Genomic DNA, 23,890 nt, shown 5'->3' on the forward strand with positions numbered 1-23,890 from the left:
ACGGGAATATATCATCTTGGAGTGAGCTTTACCGTGCAGCTGCTGACTGTAACCGAACGCGACGCGCAGTTTGAATGCTGAACGGAGAATGATTGACAGCTACAGCGGAGGAAAGACATTCAGCTATGGAATGGCTGTAGATGACTTTGTACTAGCAAATCATAATATACTAATAATGATTGCTGAAGGATCATGTGACAATATATATTTTTGATGATTATTTAATTATCACGACATGCCTAATCTGAGCAAGTGACTTGAGTCTTGAGTTTTGTCGACAGACGGAGGCGGCACGAAATTTGACGGAGGTGGCCGCCTCATAATACTCTATAAAGGAAAAACCCTGCAGAGACGCAAGAAGAAAGTAAAAATATATATTTTTACTAAGGAAAATGACAAAAATAGTAACTCACAGTGACTTGGATAAATTACTTTAATCTGATTACTGGTTTGGAAATAGTAACGCGTTAGATTACTCGTTACTGGAAAAAAGTAGTCAGATTAGAGTAACGCGTTACTGGCATCACTGGATCTAAACTATGAACATTCATGTTTTCACCATGAAGTGCCTAAACTGAGAAATTTAGATATTTAATGTGAATTTTACAAAACATTTGGCTATTTTAATTAAACCTGTATATAAATATCATTACTAATTTCAGCAAATACATTTTAAAAATGCACTATATCCCCTTAAAACTGCACAATTGTAGAGTAAAAACATTAGGCTATTAAAAAAGCGATATGTGTTTATAAAAAACTGACATGATTTTTTATAAAATCACACGGGTTACCCAGAACAGTTGCTTAAAGTAAAAATAAGCATTTGCCTGTTCTGGGTGTAGATGCCAGGCCACTCATCCCTGATCGTCCATCCATTGAGTGAGCGTGTATGGGTCGGTCAATCTGGTTCCGTCCGTTAAGGTTAACTTTTTTTAAATAACAGTCACGGTCCCGGACAGAGAGTGACCTTACATATTCAGATACAATCACTCCAGTCATTGTTTATAAACAAGCTCACCTTAAAAAACTTACTGGCTAGTGTTAGTGAAGAGATCAGGGGAATCGTTCTGCCTCCAGCTAAGCTCGGCCCACAAAAAACTTCACAATGTTTACTATCTGAAAAAGGGTCTATAAAACAAACAAAAGACACAAGTCTTGTTTATTTTGGTGTCTAAGGCTAGTCCAGTGGTGTGTTATCCGGTGTCCGTGATTTCCTACAAGAATGTCAAATTTGGACTCGTCTGACCATAGAACACTTTTTTGCCGTCTGGGGCCCGAAGACCACGGGCAGCCAATAAAGGTCTTCGGCCTTGACCCTTACACACAGAGATTTCACCAGTTTCTCTGGATCGTTTGATGATGTTATGCACTGTAGATGATGATATTTGCAAAGCCTGTGCAGTTTGACGTTGAGGAACATTGTTTTTTAAAGTATTCCACAATCTTTTTACGCACTCTTTCACAGATTTCACAGCCTCTGGCCATCTTTACTTCTGAGAGACTCTGCCTCTCTAAGACATCCCTTTTATAGCTAATCATGTTACAGACCTGATATCAGTTAATTAGTTGCTAGATATTCTCCCAGCTGAATCAAAGTTTGGCTTTTTCAGCCATTTGTTGCCCCCGTCCCAACTTTATAAGACCTGTAGCAGGCATCAAATTTGAAATGAGCTCAATTAGTGGATAAAAGTGTAACATTTCTACGTTTAAACATTTGATGTTATCTATGTTCTATTGTGAATAAAATATTGGCTCATGTGATTTGAAAGTCTTTTGGTTTCCATTTTATTTAAATTAAAAAAAACGTCCCAACTTTTCTGGAATTCGGGTTGTAGGTTGCTTTCACTTTAAGACCTACAGTAATGCACGGATTATATCAGGCATATCATACTTTTTATTTGGTCATTCATCCATCTTGCGTAATTGCTTCGACAGTCCTTTATGCGAGACGACAGGTGAGAAAGATTTGCTTTCTCTTTCACACAGTCCACATACTGTGCACGACATCTGCATCCTCGTGAACATAATGCCATAAATCAGGGATCATTCAATTACATCATATTATTTATATGCGAGCCGTCAGCAGGTGCTTATGCTTACTCGCTCCATTTTGAGAAATCAGGCTCAATAGAAACAAACGTGACTCTCATCTTTTCTATAAGGTATATCTGAGAAATAATACAATTATACTAATAATAAATCCTCCTAAAGTAAATGCTGTGTACAGGTTGTAGGGATGGGCATTTTTGTACATTTCTCATTTCGATCATCGATAAGTCTCAAAAAATGAGTACTCGGGGGGCGGGGCATGTGCAGGAGGCGGGGCATGTCCGTCATGGAGATAATGAAAATACTGTTATGAAAATGATTTAATGACAAATGAAAACATGAACATATTGACTTGAGCGTGCTAGATTTTACAGGCTATGGTTTGAAATGGAAAAATCACATTTTCATTATTAATTACAGAAAAATTGTGTGATTTCAAAATTAGCCTGTTTAAAGCATATTGCACTCTTTTGTATACTGCTTCTTTATGGACTAAGTTTAAAAAGGCAAGTATGCAGAAGCTTAAGGTGGCTTATAATGACTGTATGAGGATACTGCTCAACAAACCCAGGCGCTCTAGTGCAAGTGATCTGTTTTGTAATGCAGGTGGGTCAGTACCTTTCAGGCGTTGTTGAGGAGACTCATTTACAAATTCATTTGTCACCTGAATGACAGAACAGCATTGTTATGCTGCTAGTAAATCCTGGGTATAGTGCCATATGATGCCAATCATCACTATGGAATCACTGGTTTAAGAGTCTTTTATAGAAATGCTGTATTGTCATTTCTTTTGTTTTTTTATTTATTTGTATATGTTTCTTTTTTCTCTCTTTTAATGTTAATGTCTGAATGGACCATGAGTCTGGAATAAAATTTGAGGATTTATTAGTTCATGTTTTTTATTCGATTGACCGCACTAGTTGAAAAATATAAATTTGTTGCTTTGCCTGTTTTTGATGCGCACGATGCCTCTCGCCATTTCTGATGCTTTTGATTTGCCAATTACATCAATTCACATTTGTGCTGAAAGCTTTAGGCTTTAACCTGTCTGAGAGTTGCCACCATGGTGAGTGATAAAAATCAGTTCCAGGGCTGGAAATTTAAAGTTAAGTATTATAATCTTAATTCAGGTGGTGAAGGATTTTGAAAGACTGACAGCAATCAGCATTGAGAAGGCTACTACTGTAAGGTTTAAATGTCTGAAAATATTTAAAAATTATTAAAAGTTGAAAACCATTAGAAATTGTGAAAAGTAATCAAAAAGTAATCAAATGTAATCAGTTACATTACTTTTATAAAGTAATTGAAATAGTTACACTACTATTACTTTTTTAAACAGGGCAACTTGTAATCTGTAACCTATTACATTTCCAAAGTAACCTTCCCAACACTGTGTGTGTATATGATATGACGGATGACGATTGTTTGATCAAATTAAATAATGAAATGCTGTGAAGTGACTCTTATAGCAAGATATGATTCATTGTACAGCCCTGCTTTTGATTTATTTATCCAAAATGGCAGTAAATGAAAAATACAAACGGTTCATGAAATGGCAACCTGTATACCGGATGAACCAGTTTAACCCCCAGCACTAATTCAACGCAACGTCACCATCATTAAGCTTCAACAACTCTTTCAGTCTTTATTTATAAAACATTTTCCCTCTAAGTTTGAGTTAGAAGAGTTTGCCAGAATACGATTATAAACAAGTCAAGTCAAGTCAAGTCAACTTTATTTATATAGCGCTTTTAACAATGTAGATTGTTTCAAAGCAGCTTTACAGTGTTAAACAGGAAAATAATGCAGCATAATTTTATTCAGCTGTATAGCCATTCTGGAAAAATTTCAAGTATCATACAGTGACAGTGTGGGCTTTAGATCAATAATTTGATCAGTAATTTAGTTTAAATGGTTAATTTAGTTTATTATTTAGATGTATTTCGATGTTTAGTTGAAAAATTTAGTGTCCCCAACTGAGCACGCCAAGCCAGAGGCAACAGTGGCAAGGAAACCAAAACGCCATTAGGTGACCTAATGGAGAAAAATAAACCTTGGGAGAAACCAGGCTCAGTCGGGGTGCCAGTTCTCCTCTGGCCAATTAACAAACAGCGTATTATTATCATTATTCTGGCAGCTTTACAGCTCGGAGGCCATAATAGATCAGAATACTCGAGGGACCGGGGGCAACACGCCGGAGACGGGTCCACCGAGAACGATGTTGACCAAACAATTATCAAAGTGCAACATTCGAATGATCGGAGGCAACACGCCGGAGACGGGTTTATTGAGATGCCGTGTCGATGAGGCAGTTGCAGGGGGAGTCTAATCACGGTCTCCCAGACACTTCACACCAAACACAACAAGGCTGATTAAGCGACTAGTGAGTAGATGAGTTTACCTGTTCACTACAATGACGCTTAATGTTGTCCCATTTAGACACTTGTTAGAAACCGACTTCCTCAAGACAAGTAAAAGTTTTACCTACAAAATACATGATCCCTGCAGCGCTCTATTGTGCCATTGATAAAGTTCTTGTGTCACTGTATTTTACAACATCTCACAACCCTAGTCTCCAGTGATCTGAATTATTCTTGGTTTTCTAGTGGAGGGTCACTGATTTGAACAAATCTCTAGTTTGTTCATCACTTCCACAAAGGATTTGAAACGTTCTGTGATTGGTTTTCTTACATATCTGGATAGACCCTGTTTTGACAGTACTGAAGTGAGTAGTCAGTCTTTCAATGTTGTTCAGAAAGCTTTAGTATTTACACTGTTTTCTCCCAAGGTTTTTTTCTCCTTTCTGTCACCTGATGGAGTTTGGGTTCTTGCCACTTTCACCTCTGGCTTTCTTAGTTGGAGAAACTTAATATACAGCAATATTATTGACCTTTTATTGCCACTATTTTTATGTTATCACTAATGTTATCGCTGCATTGAAACAGTCTGTGTTGTAAAAAACAATATATAAAAAGGTGACGTGACTTGACTCAACTATTACACCCAATAAATAAAATAATAAACTTCAAAATAAAATAGCATCATATGACCCCTTTAATAATAACTACATCCAAATGAGAGTAACCAACTTTTGATCAGATCACCTGATGTATATATTAATGCCAAATGTAAACCAGGCCTCTTACTGTCCCACATACTTGAGTATCTGCAGTGAGCAGTTTGGATCCTCCAGTTTGTCAGAGAGCAGCTTGACTGCTAAATCTCCTGGGTGATTGTAGCTCAGATCCAGCTCCCACAGGTGTGTGGGGTTTGAGCTCAGAGCTGAAGACACATAACCACAGCCTTCCTCTGTCACCATACAGCCAGACAACCTACAGACACACAGTCAGATCATCTACATACACACATCAACATTATGACCGTCAGACTGTAAATAATCTCTCATATGTTATTTATACCTCAGTATCTGCAGTTGACAGTTTGGACTCTTCAGTCCTTCAGTAATTATCTTCACTCCTGAATCCTGCAGGTCATTGTTGCTCAGATCCAGCTCTCTCAGGTGTGATGGGTTTGAGCTCAGAGCTGAAGACACATAACCACAGCCTTCCTCTGTCACCATACAGCTAGACAACCTACAGACACACAGTCAGATCATCTACATACACACATCCACATTATGACCGTCAGACTGTAAATAATCTCTCATATGAGCTTAATACCTCAGTATCTGCAGTTGACAGTTTGGACTCTTCAATCCTTCAGTAATAATCTTCACTCCTGAATCCTGCAGGTCATTGTTGCTCAGATCCAGCTCTCTCAGGTGTGAGGGGTTTGAGCTCAGAGCTGAAGACACATAACCACAGCCTTCCTTTGTCACCATACAGCCAGACAACCTACAGACACACAGTCAGATCATCTACAGACACACATCAACATTATGACCGTCAGACTGTAAATCATTTCTCATATGTTCTTAATACCTCAGTATCTGCAGTTGACAGTTTGGGCTCTTCAGTCCTTCAGAAATAATCTTCACTCCTGAATCCTGCAGATTATTGTTACTCAGATCCAGCTCCCTCAGGACACCGTTTGAGGATTGAAGAGCTGATGACACAATTTCACAATGCTGACCAGCGAGATCACAGCCAGCAAGACTAGAAGAAAAAATAAATACAGTAAATAAGTTGGGGTGATGAGTTTCTTTAAAGACGCAGTGGTGGCTCCCTAAAAACTAGAAAAAATAGCTAAGTAAATCATTGGCAATACAAAAACAAAACAAAGTCAAATATCATGGAATATGTGGTAAACAGAGGTTGACATTAACTTTTTTGCTCACCAGCCACTGTGGCTAGTTGTTTTCCAAAGTTAACAGCCACTCAGCATTTTCACTGGCCACAATTGACCTATCGGTAAGCCCCGCCCCTCGAACGCAGATGAGCCAATGGCAGTTGAGTATCAGTTGCGCTGGGACCGGAACTCGGACATCTTTAGGGTTTCAGCGCCATAGAGAAACATTGGAAAATCCGAAGCTCTCATCGGTTTGATGGTGTTTATGCTACAAAAAGCTAAAATGTTGTGCCTGAGGTACTGTAACACTGATTCCAGGTGTCCTGAGAGGATTTTCTAGTTGTCAAACTCTCATTGAAGTTATGATTAAAGTCCCTTCTAACATGCAAACCGAAATAACTAACTGTTCTCACGTCATGTAACCTGTAACGGTGTAGGTCAAAAACACGAAGGTCTACATTTCAGTGCCTCTCCATATTAAACTGGTTAAAAGTAAATTAATTTAATTTTAGATATGTTTAAAGTGTACATTATCTGTCTTACTAAGGATGACTCCTATTTTGATGGGTATTATAGTTTACGGGTAGTGAAAGGGAGAGCTCGCACGCAGTTTATCGGAGTTGTTTTGCAGATACAAAGTTTGCCAGTTATTAACTGCACCCCCGAAAAGTCATACGCTCTGTGATTGTTTCTTTACTGTTAGTTGTATGAGTGTTTTTGTGTAATTTGCTGTATATGTTAATGGTAATGTAACGGAGAGAGAGAGTTTGTGAATGAGACGTTAGTGCGCACTTCTTATGCTTTGTTTGTTCAGCTCTTACAATGATTTTTTTTGAGTAAAAAAATTACAAACTTGATAAACCATCAGTAAAATTTGGCCATCATTCGGACGGGGTATACGCTACATTCTGTGTCCAAAAACATCTTGGGATAAGGTTTTCACAGTAAGATATAGCAACTCCATTTGTTTGTCAGAGTTAGCAATAGTAACTAAGGGGGGCGGGGCTTACCAATAGGTCAATTCTGACATTGATGTCATGGGGGAAACTGCCATATGTATTTTTTTAATATTATCTCATAATTTGGCACCAGGTACATTAGGCTGCTGTCACTAAGACCTGACGCATAAGATGAGCTCATAAGTGAGTCAAATTTTACCCGCATTTTTTCAAAGCAATATGAAAACTGTCACAATTGCCATGACAACAACTACAGTTCAAAGCAATATGAAAACTGTCACAATTACCATGATAACAACTACAGTTCAAATCAATATGAAAACTGCCACAATTACCATGACAACAAATGTAGTCTAGTTAATTTTGCTGTGACCTAAAGTAAAATTTTGAGAAGGTCATTCGACTGAACTGCAGTGAATCTACAACAGACTACAGATATGTTTCTTTTAGATTCAAGTTTATTTTACTGCAGTGTTTTCAGAGGTAGTTGTTTATTATCTAGTTCATAGTTGATGAGTAAATCTTTTCTCTTACATAGGAATAATTTTAAGCTTTTCTAAATCTTTTGACATATAAGAGGTCTCTGTACCATTGAAACATCCTGCAAGAAAATACATTTGCATATGACCGCCTCTAGAGCTAGACATCAACCAATAGTTTTACATCATTGCACCATAGGCCCCTCCCACTGGCGATTAGTCACTTTGACACGTCCTGTTTAAACAGCTCGTTTGTGTCTCTGTAGTGGATGGATTATTTTTAATGGCATCCTGGATCACATCAGAGGATTATGTGTTTGTCTGGAGCATTTGACTGCAGATTGTTTTGTAAATGAGACACAGTGTGAGGGAGAATTTGCAGAGAAACTTGTGCAACGATAAAGCAAAGCCAACAGTATTGGATCTGACAGCAGCTAGATCTTAAAGCTAAAGTATGATCATAAAGGCGTGAGCAGTTTAACAATACTTTGTCTTAGGGCTGTAACGATTTGACCAAAAATAAAAACCTTGATTAATTGAACATTTTACCTCGATTACGATTAATGAACGATTATTTTGCTCTTTTTTTTGTTGCTTTCCATTTTTTCCCTCATAAGGTTTTTGAGTAAGTTCCTGATAAGGTTTTTACTGTAAATATTTTCTACTATAAAAGGTGGAATTCTTTTTCTAATGAAAGTGCATTTCTTCTTTCATTCTTTCATTTTAAAATACTTGAAGGAAACGGTTCACTTTCAGCAGTTATTGTCTATGGGGCAGATTTCTGCTTGTTGTACATCAGATACAGATTAGCACAGTAGGCCTACATTACATTTATTTGAATGCATTAATGAGAGAGTGATTGTGTGTGTGTGAATTACTTATACCATCTCTATTCATTATGAAGCTGTGGTTTGTACTTCAAAGGTATTAGAATATATGCCTATAACGGTTGAGTTTCTTACATTACATTACTGACTTTACTTTAGTCACAGGACAGCGTTGACAATGAGTTTCTGCGTTGCTCTCTGCGCGCGATCTTCACGTGATGAGTGCTCGTTTGTCACAATATATCAGGCATCAGTTAAACATAGACTAAAATCGCTCCAATGTTCAAACTGGCAGGACTTAAAACATACAAATGACAAGCTTTGTGAGGACGTAGGTGAAAGAGGTCTGCCTTCAGGGTCAGAGACGCGACACGGCTCGGCTCTCTGTGTCACAGAAAAAAGCTGAGCACTGAACGGATAAGTTTTCCTTATTGTTGTTTTTGAATAGTGCACAATCGCTTTAAATGTTCAAGCCTTTAAACGCATTTACTTGACAAACATTATGAGGACGAAAGTGAAAGCGATCTGGCTTCAGGGCTTGTGCTGCCGTCTGTGTGTGTTTGTGTGTGTGTGTGTCTGTGTGTGTCTGTGTGTGTGTGTGTGTCGCAACGCGTAAGCTATAAGAAGAACGGCAATTAACTTACCCGTATAAACTGTGTAAAACATGCAGTTACTATAGTGATTCTGGGCATCTATAAAACACAGATAACTGCTCCTGCATCTCTCTGTGTGCCGGCAAACTGCACTTGATGTGACGGAGTCACGTGACTAAAACCGAAATAACCGACGTGGGAAAAATACGTCGGTTAGACGTTCGGAATTTCAGTTTAGATTATTTTTCGATTAATCGTACAGCCCTACTTTGTCTGTAAATGTTTTATATGAGTGTTGAGGGCATTGATATTTTGTCTTATGGCGTGACATTAGCCGATTATAATGTATTTGTGAATTATTAACAGCACAAGTCAGTGGTGCCAAACTCAGCTCCTGATTAGCTGCATTAGGTTTGTTTAATTAGGGTTGAAGCTAAACTCTGCAGCACTGTGGCCCTCCAGGGAACTGAGTTTGGCACCCCTAGTATAAGTGAACATTGAGGAACATTAAAATAAAATCCATGTCATGAGCCCTTTAAAGATGTTAGATTCATTATTAATCATGACTCTTCATTTGGGAATAATAACACTCACAGAGCTTTTCTGCAGTAGATCACAGCTGGTATCAGTCTTCTTCTGCCCTCATCTGATGTGTTGTATTTCATGAGGTTCAGCTCATCCAGCAGCTCTTCTGAGATCTGAAGCATGTAGGCGATTGTTGAGCAGTGACCAGGAGAGAGTTTCTTCTCTGAGTGTTTGTCTGATTTCACAAACTCCTGAATCTCTCTGGACAGAGTCTGATCTTTCACTTCCAGCAGACAGAGGAACAGATTGATGGATTGATCAGCTGAGAGATCATCCTCATCTTTGATCTTCTGTTGAATGTACTGTGTGATTCTCCTGATGGTCTCTGAGCTGTTCTCTGTCTGTGTCAGTAGATCCTGTAAGAGTCTCTGATTGGACTCCAGAGAGACACCCAGCAGGAACCGCAGGAACAAATCCAGATGTCCATTCTCACTGTCGAGGGCTTTATTTACTGCTGATGCTAGTAGATAATACAGAGAGTCAGAGTCATGTTCATATTCTGTATCCAGAAGCTGCAGTGATTTCTTGTTCTTTGTTAAATAGCAGTAAAACACATAGAAAGCAGCGAGAAACTCCTGAATGCTCAGATGAATGAAGCTGTAGACTTTCCTCTGATGAATCACAGATTCCTCCTTAAAGATCTCAGTGCAAATCCCAGAATGCACTGCTGCGTCAGTGACGTCTATGCCGCTCTCTCTCAGGTCCTCCTCATAGAACATCACATTGCCCTTCATCAGCTGTTTGAAAGCCACTTCAGCAAGTTTCACAATCACTTCTCTGTTGGACGGCAGGAGTTTCTCTGGATCTCTATCTTCATACTTCTGATTCCTCATGTTGATCTGAATCAGCAGGAAGTGGATGTACATTTCAGTCAGAGTTTGAGGGATTTCTGCACTCAGATCTTCTTCCAGGAGCTTCTGAAGCACAGTGGATGAGATCCAGCAGAAGACGGGTATGTGGCACATGATGTGGAGGCTTCTTGCTCTTCTGATGTGTGAGATGATTCTGCTGGCTTGATGCTCGTCACTGATTCTCTTCCTGAAATATTCCTCCTTCTGAGGCTCATTGAATCCCTGAATCTCTGTCAGACGGTTGATGTATTTGGAGGGGATCTGATTGGCTGCTGCTGGTCTGGAGGTGATCCAGATGAGAGCCGAGGGAAGCATCTCTCCTTTCATGAGCTTTGACATCAACACATCCACTGATGAAGTCTCAGTCACATCAGAAACTTCCTGAGCGTCTGAAAACCTCAGTGTGATTCTGCTTTCATCCAGACCATCAAAGATGAACACAACTTTACACTGCTCATAAATCCTTGAGTCCAGATCTTGAAGTTCAGGATGAAAGTCCAGCAGAAGTCTGTGAAGACTGTACTGATGATCTCGGATCAAGTTCAGCTCTCGAAATGGAAGCACAAACATGAAATCTACATCCTGATTGGCTCTTCCCTCGGCCCAGTCCAGAATGAACTTCTGCACAGAGACGGTTTTTCCGATTCCAGCGATGCCTTTAGTAAGAACAGTCTTGATCTGCTCTTTCTCCTCACGTCCTGGTTCAGGTGAGGCTGTAAAGATGTCATTGCAGTAGATTGGAGTGTCTTGTGAGTGTTGTGTTCTGGCTGTTTTCTCCATCTGTAAAACCTCATGTTCTTCATTCACTCCTTCTCTCTCTCCCTCTATGATGTAGAGCTGTGTGTAGATTCTGTTCAGGAGGGCTTCATTCTCTCTGTGTTTCAGTCCCTCAAATAATCTCTCATACTTGTTCTTCATGCTGGTTTTGTGCTGGTCTATGACTCTCTGTAGTTCATCATCCACTGGTTGATCGTGTCTGTTCAGGGACGCAGTAACGGTTGTGTTGTTCAGACAGAAGACTGAGGCGGCCCCTCCAGAGATGCTTCGGTTTCTGTCCACTATGCTGAAGAAAACAGATAAAACAATTATGTAAAATAAAGAAATTAATGTATAAATAACATTGAAATGTAAACCACATAGTAAATCAATACAGATGACAATCCTGTAAGACATTACTTATACAGAAAATATATTACTTCAATTTCAGTTTAACTTTTAAAGTTAATTTTCAAAAAGTTAATAAAAAAGGTAAAAAAAGTCAGTTAATTTTCTATCACTGAACTTTTGTCCATAGATTTGAGGTGGAAAAATCCCTATTTTCTCTGTCTGCATATAGTGTGATTTTTGACTCTCATAGAGCAGTTCAATCACCACTACAGGTTTATCCTCACCTGGGGTCAGAGGTCACTGCTTTATCACTGGGGTCAGAGGTCACTCCATCACTGAATGTAGGGGGATCAGGCATTGATCTGTCACTCTTCAGAAACACACCGCTGAATTCTGGGGATGAAGATCTCTTCCTCTTCCTCTTCTCTCTGTTCTCCATAATGAGAAACTGACTTCAGACCTGCATATGGAAACACTGAGAACAAACACAACTCTTAATATCACACACACACACACACACACACACACACACACACACACACACACACACACACACACACACACACACACACACACACAATTATATTCTATAGATTTCTGTGCTTCAGACGGTTAATTAATACACATTAATTTCTCTGGACTGGTTTCTGTTTGTCTGGTGTGGTCTACCTGTGCTGGGCAACACTGGTAAAATGACACCACTAAGAATCAGTGAATAAATCACAAAACAGCACTTTAATAGTGTTTAATATCATCACACGCACATCAGTCAGACATGATGATCTCCTCTAAAGCTGATCAACTGTGATTCAGTGAATAAATCACAAAACAGAACTTTAATTGCTGTCTGCCTGCTGTGTCTGTTGCTCTGTAGCTCAAGTCTGTAGCTCTGTAGAGCTTTGCTTACGTTTGAATCTTTATTTTGATATTTCCTCTTTCTTCTACTGCTAAATATAACTTACTCATCACCATACATTGTTTAAAAATTGCCTATCACGTTAAATTTGACATCGCTAGCTTTTAATCTAAATCACCATCACACGTTAGCATTTTGCTAGCCTGTTAGCTTGTTATCTCTGCACCCGGGCCTCCCTTTTTCTGAGTTCATAACTTGGATTAGTAAATTGTGTCCAGCAAACGATTGTGGTAAGTGGTAAATTGGATTAATCAACAAACACGGTAAGTCATGTCTTCTCCTGTCATTATCACCTGCACTGCATGTCGCATGTTTAGTGTAGGCTTCTCCGCTGGCGAACAGGGCTTCACATGTGATAAATGTAAGGAGATAGTTAGGCTGACGGAGAAGATTTCAGAATTAGAAACACGCATCCATACTTTATCTGAGAGTAGTGAGGATGTAACAGCTTTAGACACTGATTTGGATGCGAATAGCTTAGTGAACTCTGTACATTCTTCGGTTCCGGCTGCAGGGCCCTCGCAGCAGGGAAACTGGGTAACAGTGAGGCAGCATAGTCGCAGACCAAAGAACCGCTTTTCCGTTCCAGTTAGAACATCAAACAGGTTCTCCGCTCTCAGTGAAGCACCCACTGAGTATCCTGTTGAAAGTGCCCTAGTCACTGGCGATTCTATTACACGGAACGTGAAGATAGAGACACCAGCCACCATAGTCACTTGTTTACCGGGAGCCAGAGCACCTGACATCAAAGCAAATTTAAAAGTGCTGGCTAAAGCTAATCGTAAATTCTCTAAGATTATTATTCACGTCGGCACTAATGATGTTCGACTTCGCCAGTCGGAGATCACCAAAATTAACATTAAAGAGGTGTGTGAACTCGCTAGTACGATGTCTGAGGCTGTTTTTTGTTCTGGACCGCTCCCGGCAAAAAGGAGTGATGAGATAGTTAGCAGACTATCATCACTCAATGGCTGGTTGTCTAAGTGGTGTCTGCAAAATAACATAGGGTTCATAGACAATTGGAAAAGTTTTTGGGGCAGACCTGACCTGTTGAAGAAGGATGGCATCCATCCCTCTTGGGGTGGTGCCGCTCTTCTCTCTAGTAATCTGGCACATAGTCTTAGAGCTAAACCTTGACTCACTAGGGCCCAGGTCAGGAAGCAGACAAACTGGCTAAACCGACCGTCTGCTAGCTGTCTCACGTTACCGGAGTCAGATAAATCCCAGCACATAGAGACTCTTTCACCTAGATATTATCATATAGAGACTGTGTCTGTTCCCCGAATTAGTAAATACAAAAAAAACATCAAAACCATTCAACAGTAAAAATTTAATTGACGTCCAACAAATAAACAAAATATATAATACAGATGAACAATTGATAAAGCTTGGGTTGCTGAATATTAGATCCCTTTCCCCAAAAGCGCTTATTGTTAATGATATTATTACAGATAATAATCTAGATGTGCTCTGTTTGACAGAAACCTGGCTAAAACCTGACGACTACATTACCTTAAATGAGTCCACCCCCCAAGATTATTGTTATAAACATGAGCTGCGTCTGAAAGGTAAAGGGGGAGGGGTTGCTGTAATTTATAATAATATCTTCAGTATTACTCAGAAGTCTAGTTTCAAATATAATTCCTTCGAAGTCCTGGTGCTTTATGTAACGCTATGTAGTGTACATGATAAAACCTGTTCAACATTTGTGTTAGCTACTGTATACAGGCCACCTGGGCATAATACAGACTTTATCAAAGAATTTGCTGATTTTCTATCAGAGTTAGTACTGGCCGTAGATAAAGTACTAATTGTTGGTGATTTTAATATCCATGTAGACAACGGAAAAGACGTATTGGGATTAGCATTTAAAGACACACTAAACTCTAATGGAGTTAGGCAACACGTGTCAGGAGCCACTCATCGCCATAATCATACTTTAGACCTAATATTGTCACATGGAATAAATGTTGATACCGTTGAAATTCTGCAGCAGAGCGATGACATCTCAGATCATTACTTAGTATCATGTATACTTAATTTAGCTAAGGTTGCAAAGCCGCCCCCTCACTTTAAAAATGGCAGGACAATCACTGCCGCTACTAAAGATTGCTTTTTAAATAATCTCCCTCATCAGTATCATCTGCTCAGCATCCCAGATAGTATAGAAGAACTCGATGTTGCAACAGAAACTATTGACTCTCTCTTTTGCAGTACTTTAGACACAGTTGCTCCTCTGCGCTTAAAGAAGATTAAAGAAAATAGTCCAACGCCGTGGTACAACGAGCACACCCGGGCCCTTAAAACAGCAGCCAGAAAAATGGAGCGCAGCTGGAAGAAAACAAAATTAGAGGTATTTCGTAATTCGTGGAAAGAGCACATGATTATTATAGAAAGGCTGTAAAAACTGCTAGATCTGCTTATTTCTCAACTCTCTTGGAAGAAAACAAACACAACCCAAGGTATTTATTCAATACAGTGGCTAAATTAACCAAAAATAAAGCTTCAACTTCTGATGATTGTAAACAGCACAGCAGTAATGACTTTATGAACTTCTTCACATGTAAGATTGATAATATTAGGAAAAAATGTTTAACCATGCAGCCATCTAATACAGCATCACATCAGACAGAGCATTGTAGTGTCACTGAGGAAAAATTACACTCATTCACTGCTATAGGAGAAGAAGAATTGGCTAAACTCGTTAAATCATCAAAATCGACAACATGTATGCTCGACCCTATACCAACTAGGCTATTAAAAGAGATGCTACCAGAGGTCATAGATCCTCTTCTTAATATCATTAATTCATCTTTGTCATTAGGATATGTACCGAAAACTTTTAAGTTGGCTATTATTAAACCACTTATTAAAAAAACGCAACTTGATCCTACAGATTTAGTCAATTATAGACCAATCTCAAATCTACCCTTTCTGTCAAAAATACTTGAAAAGGCAGTGTCTTCACAATTATGTTCCTTTTTAGAAAGAAATGGTATCTGTGAGGATTTCCAGCCAGTCAGGATTTAAACCGTATCATAGCACTGAGACTGCTCTCGTCAGAGTTACAAATGATTTGCTCTTATCATCCGATCGTGGCTGTATCTCTCTATTAGTGTTATTAGCTGCATTTGATACTATCGACCACAACATTCTTTTGAATAGACTTGAAAATTATGTAGGTATTAGTGGAATTGCATTATCATGGTTTAAATCATACCTATGCGACCGTTATCAGTTTGTAGTAGTAAATGAAGATATGTCACACCGATCGCAAGTTCAGTATGGAGTACCACAAGGCTCAGTGCTAGGACCGCTACTCTTCACCCTGTACATGCTACCACTGGGAGATATCATTAGGAAGCATGGCGTTAGTTTTCATTGTTATGCTGACGATACTCAGCTCTATATTTCTTCACGCCCTAAAGAAACTTACCAATTCACAAGATTAACGGAATGCATAGCTGATATAAAACATTGGATGACTGGTAATTTCCTGCAACTCAATTCAGAAAAAAATGAATTTTTAATTATTGGACAAAAAAGCTCCACAAGTAGTAACCTAGAATACTGTCTAACACTTGATGGCTGTTCTGTCAAGTCCTCGTCGTCAGTGAGGAACCTGGCTGTGCTCTTTGATACCAATCTTTCGTTTGAAAGCCACGTTTCTAGCATCTGTAAAACTGCTTTCTACCATCTTAAAAATATATCTAAATTACGGCACATGCTCTCAATGCAAAATGCTGAACAGTTAGTTCATGCGTTCATGACCTCAAGGTTAGATTATTGTAATGCTCTACTGGGTGGTTGCCCTGCTCGCTTAATAAATAAACTCCAGCTGGTCCAAAACGCAGCAGCTCGAGTTCTTACTAGAACCAGGAAGTATGACCATATTAGCCCAGTTCTGTCAACACTGCACTGGCTGCCTATTAAACATCGCATAAATTTTAAAATCTTACTTATTACTTACAAAGCACTAAATGGTTTAGCTCCCCAATACTTGAGCGAGCTCTTAACATATTATACTCCATCACGTCTACTGCGGTCTCAAAACTCTGGCCAGTTGATCATACCGAGAATATCCAAATCAACTGCAGGCGGTCGATCGTTTTCCTATTTAGCACCTAAACTCTGGAACAGTCTTCCTAACATTGTTCGGGAAGCAGACACACTCTGTCAGTTTAAATCTAGACTAAAAACACATCTCTTTACTGTGGCATACACATAAAACACTTTTTCAATGAAATGATTGTTAGGCTGCATTAACTGGGTCAGCCGGAACCGGGAACACTTCCCATTACACCTGATGTACTCGTTACATCATCAGAAGAATGCCATCTACGCTAATGATAGTCTCTCTGTTTTATCCCGAGGTTTACTGCAGTCAGCCGGATCCGGGCCGTATCCAGTTCAGATGGTGGACCTGCGCCCAGAGAAGACCAACACAGGACCCCGAAGTGTCTGGGAGACCGTGATTAGACTCCCCCTGCAACTGCCTCATCGACACGGCATCTCAATAAACCCGTCTCCGGCGTGTTGACTCAGATTGTTCGAATATTACAATTAAATAATACTTAAATCGATATGTCATCCTCATAAACCCGTCTCCAGCGTGTTGCCTCCGATCATTCGAATATTGCAGTTGAATAATTATTTAATCAACATCATCCTCAATAAACCCGTCTCTAGCATGTTGCCCCCAGTCCCTCGAATATTCTGATCTATTATGACCTCCGAGCTGTAAAACTGCCAGAATAATAATAATAATAATACGCTGTTTGTTAATTGGCCAGAGGAGAACTGGCACCCCGACTGAGCCTGGTTTCTCCCAAGGTTTATTTTTCTCCATTAGGTCACCTAATGGGGTTTTGGTTTCCTTGCCACTGTTGCCTCTTGCTTGGCATGCTCAGTTGGGGACACAAAATTTTTCAACTAACCATCGAAATACATCTAAATAATAAACTAAATTAACCATTTAAACTAAATTACTGATCAAATTATTGATCTAAAGCCCACACTGTCACTGTATGATACTTGAAATTTTTCCAGAATGGCTACACAGCTGAATAAAATTATGCTGCATTATTTTCCTGTTTAACACTGTAAAGCTGCTTTGAAACAATCTACATTGTTAAAAGCGCTATATAAATAAAGTTGACTTGACTTGACTTGACTTTAATAGTGTTTAATATCATCACACACATCAGTCAGACATGATGATCTCCTCTAAAGCTGATCGACTGTGAATCAGTGAATAAATCACAAAACAGCACTTTAATAGTGTTTAATATCATCACACACACACATCAGTCAGACATGATGATCTCCTCTAAAGCTGATTGACTGTGAATCAGTGAATAAATCACAAAACAGCACTTTAATAGTGTTTAATATCATCACACACATCAGTCAGACATGATGATCTCCTCTAAAGCTGATCGACTGTGAATCAGTGAATAAATCACAAAACAGCACTTTAATAGTGTTTAATATCATCACACACATCAGTCAGACATGATGATCTCCTCTAAAGCTAATCGACTGTGAATCAGTGAATAAATCACAAAACAGCACTTTAATAGTGTTTAATTTCATCACACACACATCAGTCAGACATGATGATCTCCTCTAAAGCTGATCGACTGTGAGTCAGTGAATAAATCACAAAACAGCACTTTAATAGTGTTTAATATCATCACACACACATCAGTCAGACATGATGATCTCCTCTAAAGCTGATCGACTGTGAGTCAGTGAATAAATCACAAAACAGCACTTTAATAGTGTTTGATATCATCACACACACATCAGTCAGACAAGATGATCTCCTCTAAAGCTGATCGACTGTGAATCAGTGAATAAATCACAAAACAGCACTTTAATAGTGTTTAATATCATCGCACACACATCAGTCAGACAAGATGATCTCCTCTAAAGCTGATCGACTGTGAATCAGTGAATAAATCACAAAACAGCACTTTAATAGTGTTTAATATCATCACACACACATCAGTCAGACATGATGATCTCCTCTAAAGCTGATCGACTGTGAATCAGTGAATAAATCACAAAACAGCACTTTAATAGTGTTTAATATCATCACACACATCAGTCAGAGAGTAATTTAAAAAGTAGCCATTTTAAGATGTTTCTTTGCTTGTGCATTTTTTACACAAAAAATATATTCAAGTTTCTTTGAACTTGTGCAGTGTTAGTCATTTACTTTAAAGTCTGCCTTTATACCTGTGCACTTTGATAATTTTTTTGGTTGTGTTTTAAGTTGTTTCTTGATAAATGTTCAATTTTCTAAATATATATATTTTTTTCATATTTCTGGCCTTTGTTTTTATATAATTTGCAACAATATTCGGATAAAAATATGTTTTAAGTTATGTTTTAAGTTATGTTTGCATTTTCTTCAAAAGTTTTATTATAGGCTAAACGTTTTGTATCACATTTGCTGTGATCCATTTGCTGTCATATCAACACAAAAGTGGTATATACAGTAGGTTATTCAAGAAACAATAAATTTAGACATTTCATAATAACATGGCAAGAATGAATCGGGCCAGTTTTGGCGGGCAGTACGCATTAGGTTAACGGCTGCCGCATCTTGCCCGATTGATTCGAGCCAGAATCAGGCAGTGAGTAAACAGGCATACGGCCCGAGTGCGGCAGATGGAAGCGGGTAGACGGATAAGTCTCCGGCAGGCGAGAATCAAACCGGAACTGGCCAGAGTGTATTTTGCTATCTGGGTTACTGCCTAGTGCATTCACCTTCATTTTTAACCTCCAACTCTTTGCAGAACACAATTCTTGCTCCCTGTGTCACCCCAACCATTTCCTCCTCCATAATCTTTTTTCTTTTTCTCCTTTTTCCTGCAAATCATCGCACAGACAATTTGGACCGCAAGTTTCTGCACTGCAGTCTATATTTTTAATAACAATTCCAGTCTTGCGCGAGTGATCGTGAGTTGTTTCGTTCTCACTTCTCGCGTGCGTTTGCTTGTGAAATGTAGTTTGCAGACGGGACAGAGCTGTCTGTGATTCTTCCTCTTGTACAGTCATGCAGTGTGAAACTGTCTCCGGTTACGTATGTAACCTAGGTTCCCTGAGAACAGGGAACGAGACGCTGCGTCAGCTTGACGCTACGGGGAACGCCTCCAGCGTGACAGGTGTCTGAGCTACAATCGAATCACATCAGTCCTACTGACCGGCAAAAGCCGATGATGTCATCAGGGTGCGACCAGGAAGTATATAAGGGCGCCTCTGCCAACATGACACGGCCTTCGTCTTCAGGGACTGTCCGGCAGGCAAACCCTGACACTGCATGAAAAGTGGGATTTTCGACCCCATAAACGCCTGTATACTCCTGGAAATCTCCCTAATTTTCGGCAGTTTTCGACAATTTAGAGGCAGCGAACGTCGCGTTCGTCTGTGCCACAAATTGTCGTAAACGAACCATGACGTAGGTGGAGAGCCCCCCGCTGAGAGACCGCGCGGAGGTGCGACGCCTCTAATTTGCATATGAATAGCAGCGAAACCAGAGAGTCAACGGCCAGACTTGAATTTACTCACTCACTATTGGCTGAAGCCACTACATTTAAAAAAGAAAAATCCCTCGTGATTGGTTGGCAGATCACTGCAAACCAATCATTATTGGTCCCCCTGGCTCATTATAAATGTAAACCCCAATAATAATAATAATAAATATATAATTTATGTTGTAATAATTTGTTTCATATTAATGTTATTGTGCTATGAAGTATTCATACCATCAAGGAATATATGGGAAAATTATACGGACCGTGCCGTTTATTCAAACAAGGGGCTTCATTTATAAGCATACAGCTGTTCATTCAAAGAAAGGGCTTCATTTATAAAACACAGCGGTTTACTCAAAGAAAGAGCTTTATTGTTAAACACACAACTATGTACAGTGCAGCAGTAATGTCTCGTAATGTAAAGTTCGTCGAGCTCCAGGCTGCGAGAGCGCGGTGGCCGCACAATCCATCCAGACACCCCGTCAACAAAGCCGTCTTCCTCGTCAGACATGAGTTCAATGGCCGCGGACTTCCAAACGTCCACCTCATCCAGCACACTCTTGCTTCCAGCAACTGTAATACAATCCATAAAGACAATAAGCAACCTGAAAAATACTCACATTGACAAAAAACGGATCTAATATAATAAATCTTACCCTTTTTCTTCTTGATCGACTCCGAGCTAAACCTCGCAGTTTCAGGTTGTTTGTATCTGAAGCTCCGGCGTGTCGATTCATAATACGTCTTACAGGCAGCTGGAAAACAATTACATGAGACTGGTATTAATAAAAACAGTCACGGTAAAATTAAACAAGGAATGAGAAACACATTAGAAGTTACTTACACACAATTTCGTCGTGATCAGCGGTTAAATCTGGACTCGCGGAAATCTCTCCAAGCAGATAAGAGCTCACGGCTTCGTTATGAGGCGAGGATAGTCTGTGTAAACAAAATGTGCAGTTTTAAGCTCGGATCTATTAACGCATCCATTTCCTTATACAGCTGAATAAAAGCATATTCTTTAAATCGTAACGTTACATTACCCATGCTGTGGTTCATAGCGGCTGCAGTTTGCCTCAGAGTTATGAAGACGAAGACAGCCTCCTGAAAATGAGTCCAAAAAGTTCGTCGCGTCCATGCAGAGATTGAGTTGAAGACGGTGTCCTGTCATTGTTGATCACGAAAAAGGAAAGCAGCAAAAAACATCAAAAAAATAGTTTAAAGCTCGTCTTCTACGCGTCATGGCCATGACCTCGACCTCGCACCTCATTGGACTAGGGCTCTGATATGGAACGCGCCCGGGGCCAAATCTCTTTATACGAAACGCGTGACTTATGATTGTTTCAACCTTCAACACGCCCTGTTTTCCGCTTCACGCACAGTTTTAACATGTTAAGAAGACACATTTGAACGTGTTTCTTAACGCGCACATTCTGTACATGTCGAAGCGTAATATTTTTTTTTTTTAAAGCAGACTTACCTTTAGATGTAGCCTAGGCTACATACATATTAATATAAGATATTAATTAATTGCTTAACTGACTACTGTGCTAGAGTAAAGTAGCCTAATGTTACAATGTATATTAAGTAAATGCTTAATATTATACAATTATTATAATTTATCTATATGGATTATTGTTTGTTATTTGGCGCGGATGTGCGTCCACTCCATCCCCGTTATCTCACAACCACGCCCCACTATTACACGTAGACGTAGACGGCACCGTAACACTGCTAATCTACTTTCTGTTCCCTCCTCCTCTAATGCCCCTCCGTCTCTTTCTTTTTCTGTGGGGCTATGGAATTGTCAGTCAGCTGTCAATAAAGCTGACTTCATTCCAGCCTTTGCCACTCAATCCACTCTCAAAATCCTGGCCTTGACTGAGACCTGGATCCGTCCAGAAGACTCAGCAACACCTGCTGCTCTCTCTAATAACTTCTCTTTCTCCCACACCCCTCGCCAGACTGGGAGGGGTGGGGGCACGGGTCTTCTCATTTCTAACAATTGGAAATACTCATCTCACACAGCTCTTTGCAAAAACAACACATTTGAATATCATGCTATAACGCTTTCAACTCCCACTAAAATACATATTGTAGTCATTTACCGCCCCCCAGGTCCACTGACCACCTTTGTTGATGAGCTAGATGTTCTGCTGTCCTCATTTCCAGAGGATGGCTGCCCACTCATAGTACTCGGCGACTTCAACATTCACCTGGATCAAATCTTATGCTTCAGATTTCCACTCCCTCCTAGCTTCATTCGACCTCAAACGCCTCATCACGTCACATACCCACAAATCTGGTAACCAGCTGGACCTCATTTACACACGCAACTGCTCTACAGACAATATCTTGGTCAAACCTCTACACATCTCAGATCACTTTTTTATCACATTTAATCTTCAACTTCCTACTCACACACCACCAGTTCCTCCACCAGTTACTTTCAGACGAAACCTGCGCTCACTCTCTCCTTCTCACCTTTCCTCTGCTGTCTCTTCCTCCCTTCCCTCATCCACACAATTCTCTTCTATGGATGTTAACACTGCAACTGACACTCTATGCTCCACTTTAACTTCATGTCTAGACGATATCTGCCCTCTTTCTTTTAGGCCAGCACGAGCTACTCCCTCTAACCCTTGGTTATCTGATGTTATTCGTGAACATCGGACGACACTCAGGGCAGCAGAGAGGAAATGGCATAAATCAAATCACCCATCTGATCTAGCTAAGTATCAGTCTTTGCTCTCATCCTTCTCGAATGAAGTACACGCAGCTAAATATTCTTATTTCCAAAACAAAATCAGCAGCACCTCAAACTCACGCACACTATTCAGAAAATTCAACTCTCTGCTCTGTCCTCCTCCACCACCCCCCACCACCTCCCTATCTCCAGACGACTTTGCACAATTCTTCACAAACAAAACAACAACTATCAGCAATCAGTTCTCACCCCCACACACTGTGGATTTTAGATCAGCCACTCCCACGACCGAACATACTCTCTCCTCATTTTCCACACTCACTGAGGCCGAAGTATCTAAACTTTTCCTCTCCAGCCATCCTACCACCTGTCCTCTCGATCCCATTCCCTCACACCTCCTTCAAGCCATCTCTCCTACTCTCCTTCCTGCACTCACACACATCATCAACACATCGCTCTGCACTGGCACTTTCCCTACCACTTTCAAGCAGGCTCGGGTAACTCCACTGCTTAAGAAACCCACTTTAAACGCATCAGTCATAGATAACTACAGACCTGTCTCCCTCCTGCCATTCATAGCAAAAACTCTTGAACGAGTTGTTTTCAACCAGGTTTCATCCTTCCTCTCACAGTATAACCAGCTGGACTCTAACCAATCCGGTTTCAAAAGGGGCCACTCCACAGAGACTGCATTACTGTCGGTCACCGAAGCCCTGCGGATAGCTAAAGCTGAGTCCAAATCATCAGTCCTCGTCCTCCTTGATCTATCTGCTGCCTTTGACATGGTAAATCATCAAATCCTTCTGTCCACCCTCTCATCACTGGGCATCACAGGGACTCCGCTCCATTGGTTTGAATCTTATCTCACAGGTAGGTCCTTCAAGGTTGCCTGGAGAGGAGAGGAATCCCAAGCACATCAACTGACCACGGGGGTTCCTCAGGGCTCAGTGCTTGGACCTCTCCTTTTCTCCATTTACACTACTTCATTAGGTCCCATCATACAGGCACATGGCTTCTCATAT

The 23,890-nt window shown here is 40.0% G+C and overlaps 3 protein-coding genes across 3 annotated transcripts in view; all 3 read right to left on the reverse strand.

Annotated features, from left to right (window-relative positions):
* The window catches only part of LOC307123851 (NLR family CARD domain-containing protein 3-like), a gene marked incomplete at its 3' end in the record, with an annotated part of 200,352 nt that overhangs the window by 66,530 nt on the left and 109,932 nt on the right, over positions 1 to 23,890 (reverse strand). The gene's annotated exons all lie outside the window — the stretch shown is intronic.
* LOC307123855 (NLR family CARD domain-containing protein 3-like) lies at positions 9,749 to 12,176 on the reverse strand (the record flags this gene model as incomplete). Its single annotated transcript, XM_079812609.1, has 2 exons — positions 11,986 to 12,176; positions 9,749 to 11,657 (listed from the first exon to the last, which is right to left on the reverse strand). Exons 1-2 carry the CDS (start codon positions 12,138 to 12,140, stop codon positions 9,749 to 9,751), a joined length of 2,064 nt encoding a protein of 687 aa, XP_079668735.1. The 5' UTR covers positions 12,141 to 12,176.
* LOC307123384 (uncharacterized protein) lies at positions 20,451 to 22,405 on the reverse strand (the record flags this gene model as incomplete). Its single annotated transcript, XM_079811907.1, has 4 exons — positions 21,205 to 22,405; positions 21,006 to 21,100; positions 20,818 to 20,916; positions 20,451 to 20,734 (listed from the first exon to the last, which is right to left on the reverse strand). Exons 1-4 carry the CDS (start codon positions 21,330 to 21,332, stop codon positions 20,451 to 20,453), a joined length of 606 nt encoding a protein of 201 aa, XP_079668033.1. The 5' UTR covers positions 21,333 to 22,405.

Source organism: Gobio gobio (assembly GCF_949357685.1).
Source record: "Gobio gobio genome assembly, chromosome: 3".
NCBI lineage: Eukaryota > Metazoa > Chordata > Actinopteri > Cypriniformes > Gobionidae > Gobio > Gobio gobio.